This window comes from Medicago sativa, chromosome 1, assembly GCF_051527215.1.
Source record: "Medicago sativa cultivar Bolivia chromosome 1, Bolivia_mono, whole genome shotgun sequence".
NCBI classification, from domain to species: Eukaryota; Viridiplantae; Streptophyta; class Magnoliopsida; order Fabales; family Fabaceae; genus Medicago; species Medicago sativa.
In genome coordinates, this window is record NC_140749.1 from 72,282,278 (window position 1) to 72,294,435 (window position 12,158).

A 12,158-nucleotide genomic window follows, 5' to 3' on the forward strand; every position below is an offset into this window, starting at 1 on the left:
GAAAAGAAAGAATATATGGTATGATCCAATTATCAGTTTTTTCACAAATCGGTTTTCACAAATTCCCATGTTAATTTTGACAGATGTAAATCAGACCAACAAACTTCACTTCGCTGAGAATCTCCCATAAATCTTTACCTGAATTCGTTCTTGTGATTTAGTAACTGGCATGTGGATGTAGTGCAGTTTTAAGGAATCCCTGATACATCTAACAGAAAAAAAAAAAAGCATTATAATGTTTGAATGAATTTTCCAAAGCATAAGTATCAAATGTTATCAAAAAACGTATTCAACCAACATGCTCAAATATGTTAAGCTGTGTACCGTTGACCAGTTATTACTAGGTTGGATCGACCACATTTTTGTTACTGATAGACAATAAAGACTCCTTTCTTTGGGATAGAATACAATAGTAAAAATCTCACAGAATGAACAAGCCGGAAAGTTAGAAACATTGGCAAACAGTGAAATGAGGTTCAAGCAATACACCTACAATTAAGAGACACAATCTGGCTCAAATCAGTCAAAGTTCTATGAGGCATATTAACCATAGAAAGTAACCTAGAAATCTATAAATAAGTTACTAATCCTCCTCAAGATTGATAGATTCTCCAAACTTCCCATACAGAATTTTCTTCAGTTCAGACATCTGAGCAACCACGGATTGTTTCTCCTCCTCAAGCTTTTCCAATTTCTGGCTTGTCGCTTCTTGCATCTGTTCTATCCTGCTCTCTACTTCATCCTTAGGCACATGAGCAAATACCTCCCCTATTTGAAACCGAACGACCTCTTCATCTGTGAGAATTAACTCATTGCTTGCATCCTCCAAATTATCATTTGATTCCTGTGACAAACAAAATCTCCATGCATTAACATCAAAATATAAAACAATGGATTTGTCATTGCAAAATGCTTAGAAGGAGGGGAAACTAAAACTGTAACAAGACTTGAAAAAACAGATGCTTCCTCAAACAACTAAATATTATTTAACCAAACCGAGAAGTTGAAAGACATCACATATGAAGTAATGAATTCTTAAATCTGTATATGTATGAGTAACCTCTCAGACACACACGACACACATGAGAAAAGGGTCAAGTAGTTAACCACATAATTGATTTTCGAGGATATAATCATTTCATTGTCTTGTACTTTTCAGTCCACTCTCATCCTTTTCCTCAAACCTAGCAAAGAACTCGAGGTAGGCAACAGGTTCAACTTATTTCAGACGAGATCACACAATTCATATATAATTTATTTTCTGCTTGAGTCAAGGAGATCTACCTTGTTTGGATAAACAACTTTATTTGCAGTTTACGTCATAAGCACTTGTTATATAAAAGGCACTTAAGATAAATGAAGTCAATCTGTTTTCATATAAACTATAAGTTGTTTGTTTTCATAAGCTATCATGGAGAGTTTGGCCCCGTTTGGATTGGCTTATTTTGAGCTTATGTGAGCGCTTATCTACTAACGTAAGCCTTTTCAAATGCGTTTGGGTAAATAATAAAAATAGCTTATAACAATTTCATAAGCCGTTTATACCATATTTTAATAAGCCATAATTTTGAGCTTACCACATAGCTTATGCGGAGCTTATGCCAGTATATATATGACCCCCTTCGATACTCGCTTTACCTTTTTTCTTCAAAGCCTATATTTTTTAATTTTATTTATTATATACATTTTTTTTTTTAAGGAATATACATGCCTTTTATACCTAACTAGAATACCTTATTCTTTAATTAACACACGTATCTTTAATTAATCTATATGTACATATATTTTTTTTTACAAAGCATATATACATATATGATATATGTTAAACTCATTCAATTTATACAACCATATTTCTCAAAATAATTTACACAGAGAGTTGACACTATACAAATACAAATACCAGGTAAATTTTTATAGTTGTTTTGTTTCATCTCTCGTGCATTTTTTTCTTATAAATTTTTTTCCCTATTGCTGATATATTTTTTTTACAACCAAATTTATTAGAAAGGTGAGAAGTATAAAGAGTACTTAACTCACAACTTGAGAAAATTACATGATATTTTTTTCAACTATGACTATTAAACTTTTACATATGTTTGATTATTATATATATATATAATTCTTGTGAATGGTGATGTTTTGATTATTTAATGTTAATTTTCTTCTATTCGAATATTGATAATTTTTTATTTATATTAAAATTATTTAATAGTTTTTTTACAGCTTTTTAGTCGTGGTTTGTTTCTTTAATTTTTTTAAATTAAAAATATTTTTTTTATTTTAATTGCTTATATAATGCCACATCCAAACACTTCAAATTATGTAAGTACTTTTTAGTGTACATGTCCAAACATAAATAGCTTATCGAGTATAAGAGCTTATGATGTAAGCTCTAGTCTATAAGCTCTAATGTTATAAGCATCTCTATAAGCTATTTATCCAAACGGGGCCTTTATGGAAATAAATTGAAAACAGGCTTATGAACATGTCATAAGCTGTTTTCATAAGTTCCCAAACAGTCTCTCAAGCGCTTATGCCAGTAGTTAAGCTCAAATAATGATAATTATCTGGTTCCTCAAAAACTATAAGAACGATATAGCGGTATTTCTTACCGCTAATTTCTTTTTCTTCCGATGAACGCTTTCTCTAATAACCATCACCCCCAAGCATGTTCTTTTGCGGGAAGTCTAGCACATCGAGGAAGCTTCTTTTGTGCTGCGAGTTATTATTCTTAAACATGACTCTTCATAAATTTGATCAGTTCTATAGTGCTAGGAGTTCAAAGTAAGAGGTGAACTCCAAAATAAAAATGTATGTTGAGTTCTTAAATCTCCAGATTTTGTATTTTTGTTTTTTCCATTCAAATAGGAAACCTTCTCTGATTCATATTGTATGATTCTGGTTCCTATTTCCTATCGGGATGATTCTGGTTGTGGTGGGTTAATTTCATCTATGAAATCACATCCAACCATTTTTGTTTTCCTTTAAAATAAATGAAACACTCTGTCTTTGTTCATATGAGGTGATGTATACATGTATGTGTGGGAATAAGAATTGTTTGTGGAAGAAACTGTACGTCTCTGTTTGGTATAAAATAGCGAATCGCTGATAACGGATAGGCTAGCTGATTGAATTTGTACGTAGTGTTTGATAAAATTAGCGGTTGAACTAGCTTAATTAATAACTTTTTTCAATTAAGGCTACAATGGTAAAATTGAAATAAAACAAATGATAAGCTATGAGCTTTAAGCTGTAAGATTTAAGTTATAAGCTACTTGAATTAGCTTATAAAACAACACTACAAGCTAGTAAATATAAGCTATAAGCTCGTGAGAAAGTAGCTTATAGCTTAAGGTGGTCAAATGAGCTTATAAGACATAATTTATAAGCTCAGATATGTGGCTTGCCAAACAGATAGGGTTTTAAGTCACTATAGCACTATCTCAACAAAAAGCATGTAGCAAAGGATATAAACTACTCATATAGGGATTCTCTTTGATTTTGGACCCATTTCTATTCCAAAACCTTTGAATATGATTGGAACATGATTTCCCTAAAGATTGATTACCTTAGCGATTTTGATCTCATCATGTAGCTCGTGTAAGCGATTATTCAACCTTCCGAATTTGTTGATGTTCTGCTGGTCCTCCCAGGTAACTTCCGTTTCGGATCCTCCTCCCTTTACGCATCACAAACAAATGAGTCTCAATCAAAATCAAACAATGCAATCTCAAAAATTCAATTTAGGGTTTCAAATTACCTGTTGCATCTTGTTGATTCAAATTCGATGTATGGTTTTCACAATACAGAAGACAGTACCACTGCAAGCTTGACCAGAACCTGAGAATCAAAGAGTGTTGATGGGCCTGGCTCAAATTTTAAGAACTGGGCTTACAATTTGAGTTGGTTTAGTTTTAGAGAAAGTTGAAGAAAGCTAATTTTACCCCACTTGTTTTTTAAAAACCGCACTCCTCCTGATTTATTGATCCCGACGAGAGCGGTTTTTAAAAATCTCGGTGGTTGAAAAAAGAATCTTTAAAAGTTAAGTTTTGAAGGAGTTGTTATCAAAAGTTTTTTGGGTTAAGGATTGTGACTTTGATCTTGGGATCAGAGCTATCATGGACTTTCATTTTAGTTTATGGAAGAGACATATGATATGATAATCCTATTTAATTTAATAAAAAAAGATATTGTTAACTTGTACCCTTAGGGCACTGGTTAAAGAATCTAAATTTAAAAGTTTTTTTTTATATATAAAAGAATAAAATTTTAACTTTAAAAAGTTCAATGTACAACTTTTGAGACAATTATTTATATTTTAAATTCCTTAGCATATACGGTTGGGCCATGTAAGCATTTGTCAATAAAAAAATAGTTCTCATGAAAGTAAATACCATTTTCTTTTATGGATGATATTTGACTAGATACATTTCTTTTATGAACATTTTCGAAAACAAAGGGTGGGTGATAGATAACATTGGACAGCTATACTCTAATAGTACAATGTTATATAGTTTGATATGAAATGAACATCAAACACAAGATATGATAAGAGCTTATCATGTTCATGTCTTGATATCTTATTTAATTTTAATCCAACTCTCTTATTATATATATATATATATTTTTATTTTTTTGAATAACTCTTATTCTATCTATCTATCAAGGAGCAAAGAAGCTTGTCCAACTTTTATTACAAAAAAGTAGAGCACTATGTCATGCTATATAGCCACATGGTCACATTATGTGAAGAGGGCAGTTACAATATAATTTAGTCACCACAATCTACAAAAGCATAGTTGACAATAAGATGTCCCTGAGCATTCCCACTTCTATCTGAGTCGAGCCTTTGGAACACACCAACGTCCAAGTCTAATCCCCCATTGTGGCATTGATCAATAATTCTTGCTATTTGCTGATCTCCAGTTTTAGTGTTTGTCACCTATCATCAACAAACATGAAAGCTAATGCTTTATACTTAGGATCAAGAAGAATCACAAGAGAATAGAAGAAAAAAAAATGAAGAAAAAAATAGAACACATGTTAAGCATGTATGCACTAGTGTGTATTAGAGTTTTATTTGCTTATTTTCGGTTTGTTATTAGTGTAAAATATTTTACACACTCATCCAATAATATGGTAAGAATTCAACTCAAATCCCACAAAGGACTAAAGTTCAAATTATGATGATGTGATGATCTCATTGATTGATAAATATGTAAGTAGTTATGTCGTACTTTGTAAGCTTAAAGCTTTTACCGACTCGCCCTAAAATCCAACTCGTGTAAACTTTATTTTATCGAAAAAGAACCATCCAATATATAAATTTTAAAATAGATAGATGACTTAAATACTTTTAGATGGAAAATACTTATTAAATAATGTGAAAACACTTCAAGAATGTCCAAGCATACCCTCAAGCAACGGCCACAAGAAGCTTGGCCTTGAGGCCCAGCAGGTCCACAGAAGGCAGTCCAGCCATATTTGCTACGCCATGACAAAGGCTGGTCTGCATCCCATGTTGCGCAAAATGCACTCACTGCACGTAAGTCCCAGTTATGTTGCTCAGGGTTGTATAAATTAAATGTGGACTGCACAGTGGCACTTTGAGCAGTTGCCAAAACAAGAACACAGAACAATGACAACATGCATAGGGTAAGCTTTGTCATCATTGTTAATTAATTAAGCTTTTTGTTTTGCAAATTGTTGTAATTGACTTCTGCCTAGAAACGCTTGAATTTATAGGCTTCATGGTTGCCGGCTTTAATTGATGCCAGTAAAATCATTGCTTATAACATAGATTTTTATTATTGAGCAATGCTATATCTCTAGAAAAAAAACATCAAGAATTCTTCAAGAATAAAAAGCAACCAATCACAATGCACTATTTGCCACAATTCAAGGAGGTGTGGCTAAAAAATAGGAAGTGGACAAATAAATCATGCAATTAAAACTTGCCACATGTGTCTTGAAAAATTCTTGATGCTATTTTTCTAGATAAATAGCATTTTCCTTTATTATTTTTACTTGCAAGTATTACGTAGTCATTGTTCATAAAAAAATGTTACATAGTCCTTAACGCATCTTTGTGCCACACTATTAATTCATAGGTTGCACACAATGCATGTTTGTTGTCATTGTCAATGCTCTGTATATTTGTCACTTAAACTTCACAATCCCACATGAGGCTTGGACAAAGGACAACATGCATAGTGTAAGCTTTGTCATCATTGTTAAATTAAATCCCAGTTATGCTCCTCGTTAAAAAATTATTAAATTTATTTTTAAAATGTAAACCAACGGTAAATATTTATGCAATTATTTTTATAATTTTTTTTTAGAATCTAGTCCTTCTGTTTCTACTTCGTCGTTTCTAAATTTTACCTTGTGTAGAGGTGTAGAGCCATGATATATGTTGTCCGAATCGGCAAAACGTGAAAAGTAGTAGCAAATTGGCTTACTGGCTTCACATGTAAGCTTTGTTTGCTAATTGCTTGCAGGAAGAAAGTGAAAAGAAAAAAAAAAAGACAAGAAAGGATGTGAAAAAAGTGAAAGATGTGAGAAATGAAGTAGAAATTAATTATTCTCTTTTTCATGTATCATGAGATCCTTTATCTTTAAACAATTTTGAGAAATTCCTTACAAAACATTTCTTTTTGTTGAAGAAATCCATTTAAAAACTTAAGTAAGATATAAACATATATATACTAGCAGTTGAGAAGTAAAAGGATAAGGAAAAGAAGATCACACACAATTTTTTACTAGCTCACAACTTAATTGGTAGCTACTTCTGATTCACTCGCTAAAAAGATTGGCCATTCCACCTGCAAAGGATTTTTGCTTTGAAAGAAAGTGTTAAATATTCTCTCTCGCGTGAAAATGGATTAGGTTGTTGTTTGTACTTAACTATTTTAAAAGTGAATGATAAAATATTTGATTTGGGAAATAAAAAAAATAAATAATTATTGTCTGAGAGAGAAATATGAATTATGTTAAGTATAACTCATCCTTATAAAAATCGACCCACAAAGTAACAATGTCACTCTTTATAACTATTTTTAAGTCTTAAATCTTTTCTATATTCGGAACAATTTTTCTTAACACACTCCTTACTCTCAATATTATTAGATGTTGTGTGTGGATAAATATAACGAGCGACTCAAATCGTACCTTATGATGTTATATTAAATTTTTGGCTTAATTGCAGTTTTAGCCCCCTTACTTTTCCAAAGTTGCGATTTTGGCCCCTAGCTAAGAAAAAACTACAAAACTGCCCCCTAAGTTTTGCAACTGTAGCAGTTTTGGCCCCCCAAGGCCAAAAAAATTTAAAAAAAAATGACATGTGACACCTCACTTAGGGTGCCACGTCAGCGTAGACCGAGTCAAAATGGACATTGGGGGCCAAAACTGCCACAATAGCAAAACTTAGGGGGCGGTTTTGTAGTTTTTTTCTTAGCTAGGGGCCAAAATCGCAACTTTGGAAAAGTAAGAGGGCTAAAACTGCAATTAAGCCTAAATTTTTATATTCAAAATGATTTACTTACAAAAATAACTTTCTAAAGTGAGAGCACCACTCTTTATGAATTCTTTATGAATTCTTTTTATGTTTTATGTTTTTTTTTTTTCAATATATATTTGACTTGGATTTTCTCAATCCAAGAATTGGTTAAAGAGAATCGCGACACATGACAAAACATGGCATGATTTTATACATGAGTTTTTCTATTATATGCAAATTTGCACATGTTAAAAGCTCAAAATAAAAAATTTGTATTGAAACTTAAACATTTAATATTAAATATAATTTTTTTGAATATATAATTATTGTTTTTCAAGAAAAAATTATTATTATTAGTTGTTTTAACATGTGTAATGTTACACATGTTAAACAAACTCTATATATTAATAGATAGATTTTGTAAGAAATACCAAGACTAATTCGATTAAGACAGGCTTGACGTTTTACAAGCGGTGTGGTCTCAAAAATCTGATATATCGGCTCTTGCCTAAAAAGTTTAGACTAGAAATTTGACTAGATTTTTAGAAAAGTCTTAAATTAACTTATTCAGTCAACATGTTACATATTTTCAAAATAAATAATATAAAATTAATTTGAGAGCAGTACTAAGGCCCCAACATATTGATGTACTCACGTAATATAATTTTTAGATTGAGTAAAAAAGGTACATAACCAAAAAAAAGATTGAGTAGAAAGGAAAATGCAATCCAAATGAAAATGCGAAATTATTTACGTGTATGGTTATGTCAGGTGGTTTTCCTAGAAAAAAATGGATAATTACATTATATATTTGTGGATTGTAGACTAAGCCACATTATCAATCTTCCTTATTATCATCATTTCAGCGGCTTTCCGTTAAGAGTTTCACATTAAAAGAAATATAGCTTAAACACAAATTCATAAGCGAAAGACAATTCTCACTTTAGAAGTAGATTTTTCAAGACACTAAACTATTTTCATAGTTAGCTACGCAAATGATAGACTTATAATAGAGAACTTATTAATTCATCGTATGCTAACTTTGAAAATTATGTTCCTCGGTGTTGAAGTGATAGACGGCATAGACTTATAATATTAAGAAGATAATTAGAAAGTTACTGATATGCCTAACTTCAAATTAATTTATTTCTAAGATCCCTTGTCATCATGTGAGATTGCGTTTAAGTGATATAATGTTACGTGACATTGATCAATTCAATTATGACATATAACAAAACATTTATGTTTCTCTTTCACACATGACATTCTGGCCACAAGTGCAATCTTGTTATGTGTGTGAGAGACATTTGGACAAAAAATGAAATCCAAATAGCAAGTCATGTACAGTAAACGACAAGAGAAGAACAAGCATAGATTCATCATCATTAATTTCATCCAATTAAGTATACGTAGCACCGCTCATTAGTTTTATTTATGGTATTTAAGGAAGCAGTAGTACTACTATATAATTTTTATTACAAAGAGTGATATATTCATTCACACTGCTGAATGAATCAATTAATCACCGCAATTAACAAAGCTATAGTTAACTGTAAGGTGACCATTCTGAACGCCCTGTCCATTGGTATCAATTTGATTGAAGACATTCACATCTAAGTCCAGTCCACCATTGGAGCACTGGTCCACTATTCTCACCGTTACCTGAGCTCCAGTTGCAGTATTTGTCACCTGCATCATCAGTCATCACCACAATATTATTACTAATTAAACTTTAACAAGCAAAGTGTAACCCACAATTCTCTCTTATTTGGCAATAATTAAGTTCATGTCAACAAATACTAATAAAAAAAGTTTTGCTAACCTGTACTCAAAAAACACATGTTAAGAAACCTAAAACTAAAAGTAGAAATTTAAGTTGAAAATACAAGATTTTGAATTTTAAAAAGTTGAATAAATGATTATTAAAACAAATCTTTCGATATTAAGTTCCTTAACATGAACTTCTACGACATATGTTAACATTTGTCATAAAGAAAACCCAAAATAAAAGAATCTCTGTTGGCCAAAATTTAATTTTATTCAAAAGATCAATATATTCTATAAAGCAGTGTTTTAAAACCCAGACCGACCCGGTCGGTCCGACCGGTCGAACCGGCAACCCGAGGGGTGGGTGGGTTGGTCAGTTAATCAGACCGGATATGCAAGCAACCCAGGAAACCCGGTATGACCCGTGCGGGTCGGGTGGACAAATCGGTGAACCGTTATGACCCACCAGCGAACCGGACCGGATTCTAAATAATTATTTTATAAAAAATTATCAAACTGTGGCTAGTGGTAGTTGAACCGGGTACATGCAGCTAGGCATGACAACAAAACCCATACCTGTGGTTACCCGCCCGAACCAAACCCAATTTGACGGGTTTTTCCCATTTTGACTGGGTTTGGGTATGGGTTTGGGTTTTCCCCGATTTCAAAACATGGATATGGGATGGGTAACGGGTATATAGGTACCCACCCCGAGCCCATACCCAAACCCGTCTCGAATGCAGAAAATTACTTTACGTTGATATGCCATGTTATTTTGTTTGATAATTGTCGTGTTATAAAAACTATCATTTATATTTAAAGGAGCGACTAAATCAATCGGTCTAACAAATGTTAAGTGAACATATTGCTGGATAATTCATTACAACATTTGTCTAGGGTTTGCAAAAAATAACTTTTATTGTTTATTAAAAAAAAATTATTCAATGCGAGGACGGGGATGGGGCGAGGATACCCGAACCCGTCGGGAACGGGGATGGGGGTTCAAATTCTCATCCCCGTTGGGTATGAGTAGGGTAACGGGTAAGTATATGAGAATCGGGTATGGGGATGGGAAATGTAAAACCTGTCCCCACCCCGCCCCATTACCATGCCTACATGCAGCACAATATTGTTAACACTTACCAGTTGGCTATGTGAACTTGTTTGTTAAATTTCCATCTGAACTATATATATTTAACTGAAACGTTTATTTCTCACGAATATATATATATATATATATATAGATATATATATACATGTTTATTAATATATGATATAAATATCTCTCATGTTTGTTAAAAAAAAAAACTCTCATGTTCCTAAAATAATAATATGTCACATATTATAAAATATATTTTTCATTTACTTTTTCTTGTTAATGTGAATATGATTTTGATATATATTCAGTAATTATTTAAATGTGTGAATTTTTATTAATTTTTTCATAGAAGAAGTTTTATTAACTTTTATATTAAGAAATTTATGTCATGACTTTTTTTATTAAGACTGGGTCAATAGTCATGCGGTCCAATCAGTGACACATTGGTCCGACCACTGACTCAGTGATCCAATGCCTTAACTGAATCGACTACTGGTCCGGATTTTAAAACATTGCTATAAAGTGTCTCATTTTTCAACTTAGTCCATAAACTATACAAATATAATTAGTCTCTTTTTTTACACAATAATAAATTTCATCTATTCTAAAGTATATAAAATCTGTTAGTTTAACCGCTAAATCATATAAAAACTTGTTAATTTAGTCTCTAACATCTTAACAACAAAGAGTAAATTGATATATTTTAAATACTTTAAAGACTACTCATTATATTTATAATGGTTTAGGACCTAAATTGAGAAGAGTGATATTTTAAGACTAAATTGATAGTTTATTTAATTTTTTTAATAAAGTAATATTTATAAAGTATAATAAAAAAAATCATCTAAACCTACTAAAGACAACCCAACAAGTTAGTGCAACAAAGGAGAATACTGAATTACCGCAACCAAGAAAATAACTTAATTTTTACTAAAAAATAATTTGAGATGAGTGGTGAGAACTTAACCTTATTTTTTTTTCTTTCAAAAAAAAAATTAAGGATAGGAATTCAAATCCTTATAAATGATCAACTAATATCACTTTAATTAATATAGAAAAATCTTGACATTCAATTAAATTGTATTCTTTGTTAGTTTATTGAAGGTAAAATTGAATTGAGTATAAAAAGATTTATATTTTTAAAATATTTTTTCTCTAAAATGAGAGAAGTGGACATACACTCAAGCATTTGCCGCAAGAATCTCTGCCTGTTGGCCCGGCTGGTCCACAAAAGGCAGTCCAACCATATTTGCTACGCCATGACAAGGGCTGGTTTGCATCCCAGGTAGCACAGTAAACACTGGCAGTGTTGTAGTCCCAGTTAATATTCTGAGGGTTGTAATTATTGTATGTTGCCCTAACGTTGTTTGCACTCTGACCACTCACTAACATCGTTCCCACAAGGAAACACACTACTAACAAGCTTAACTTTCTCTGTGTGTTTTCCATTTTCTCAATTTTTTGTGTTTCATTGTAGAGGTTTGTGTGCAAATATATAGACTTGGAGAAAGATAAACCATACACGACACGACATTAATGATTTACACCTAACTAATCTCCAGTCCAACAAGGCAACACTGCATTTGAACCGTTACCATGCTTGTCTTTATTTTGCTTTGAAATTTATTTAGCGTGTGTATTTGATTTTGTTGATTTTTCTTTGTCTAGTTTCCTCGTAATATTAATCTAGAACATTTTATAAAGTCCTAGTTTGATTTGTCTTCTTCATCATACATATCTTTTTAGTAATATTTCTAGGAGTACATCAAATATAGAACAATGTAGAAAATATTT

The 12,158-nt window shown here is 31.7% G+C and overlaps 3 protein-coding genes across 3 annotated transcripts; all 3 read right to left on the reverse strand.

The window, feature by feature from the left end:
* Positions 1–359: 359 nt before the first annotated feature.
* AIP3 (ABI3-interacting protein 3) lies at positions 360–3,817 on the reverse strand. Its single transcript, XM_085734100.1, has 3 exons — positions 3,761–3,817; positions 3,569–3,679; positions 360–844 (listed from the first exon to the last, which is right to left on the reverse strand). Exons 1-3 carry the CDS (start codon positions 3,767–3,769, stop codon positions 584–586), a joined length of 381 nt encoding a protein of 126 aa, XP_085590226.1. The 5' UTR covers positions 3,770–3,817; the 3' UTR covers positions 360–583.
* An 839-nt stretch (positions 3,818–4,656) lies between these two features.
* LOC146957104 (pathogenesis-related protein PR-4-like) lies at positions 4,657–5,711 on the reverse strand. The gene is made up of 2 exons (XM_085734091.1): positions 5,415–5,711; positions 4,657–4,942 (listed from the first exon to the last, which is right to left on the reverse strand). The coding sequence occupies exons 1-2, from the start codon at positions 5,670–5,672 to the stop codon at positions 4,772–4,774; spliced, it is 429 nt and encodes a 142-aa protein (XP_085590217.1). The 5' UTR covers positions 5,673–5,711; the 3' UTR covers positions 4,657–4,771.
* A 3,134-nt stretch (positions 5,712–8,845) lies between these two features.
* LOC146957105 (pathogenesis-related protein PR-4-like) lies at positions 8,846–11,833 on the reverse strand. Its single transcript, XM_085734111.1, has 2 exons — positions 11,544–11,833; positions 8,846–9,187 (listed from the first exon to the last, which is right to left on the reverse strand). Exons 1-2 carry the CDS (start codon positions 11,811–11,813, stop codon positions 9,017–9,019), a joined length of 441 nt encoding a protein of 146 aa, XP_085590237.1. The 5' UTR covers positions 11,814–11,833; the 3' UTR covers positions 8,846–9,016.
* Positions 11,834–12,158: the final 325 nt, after the last annotated feature.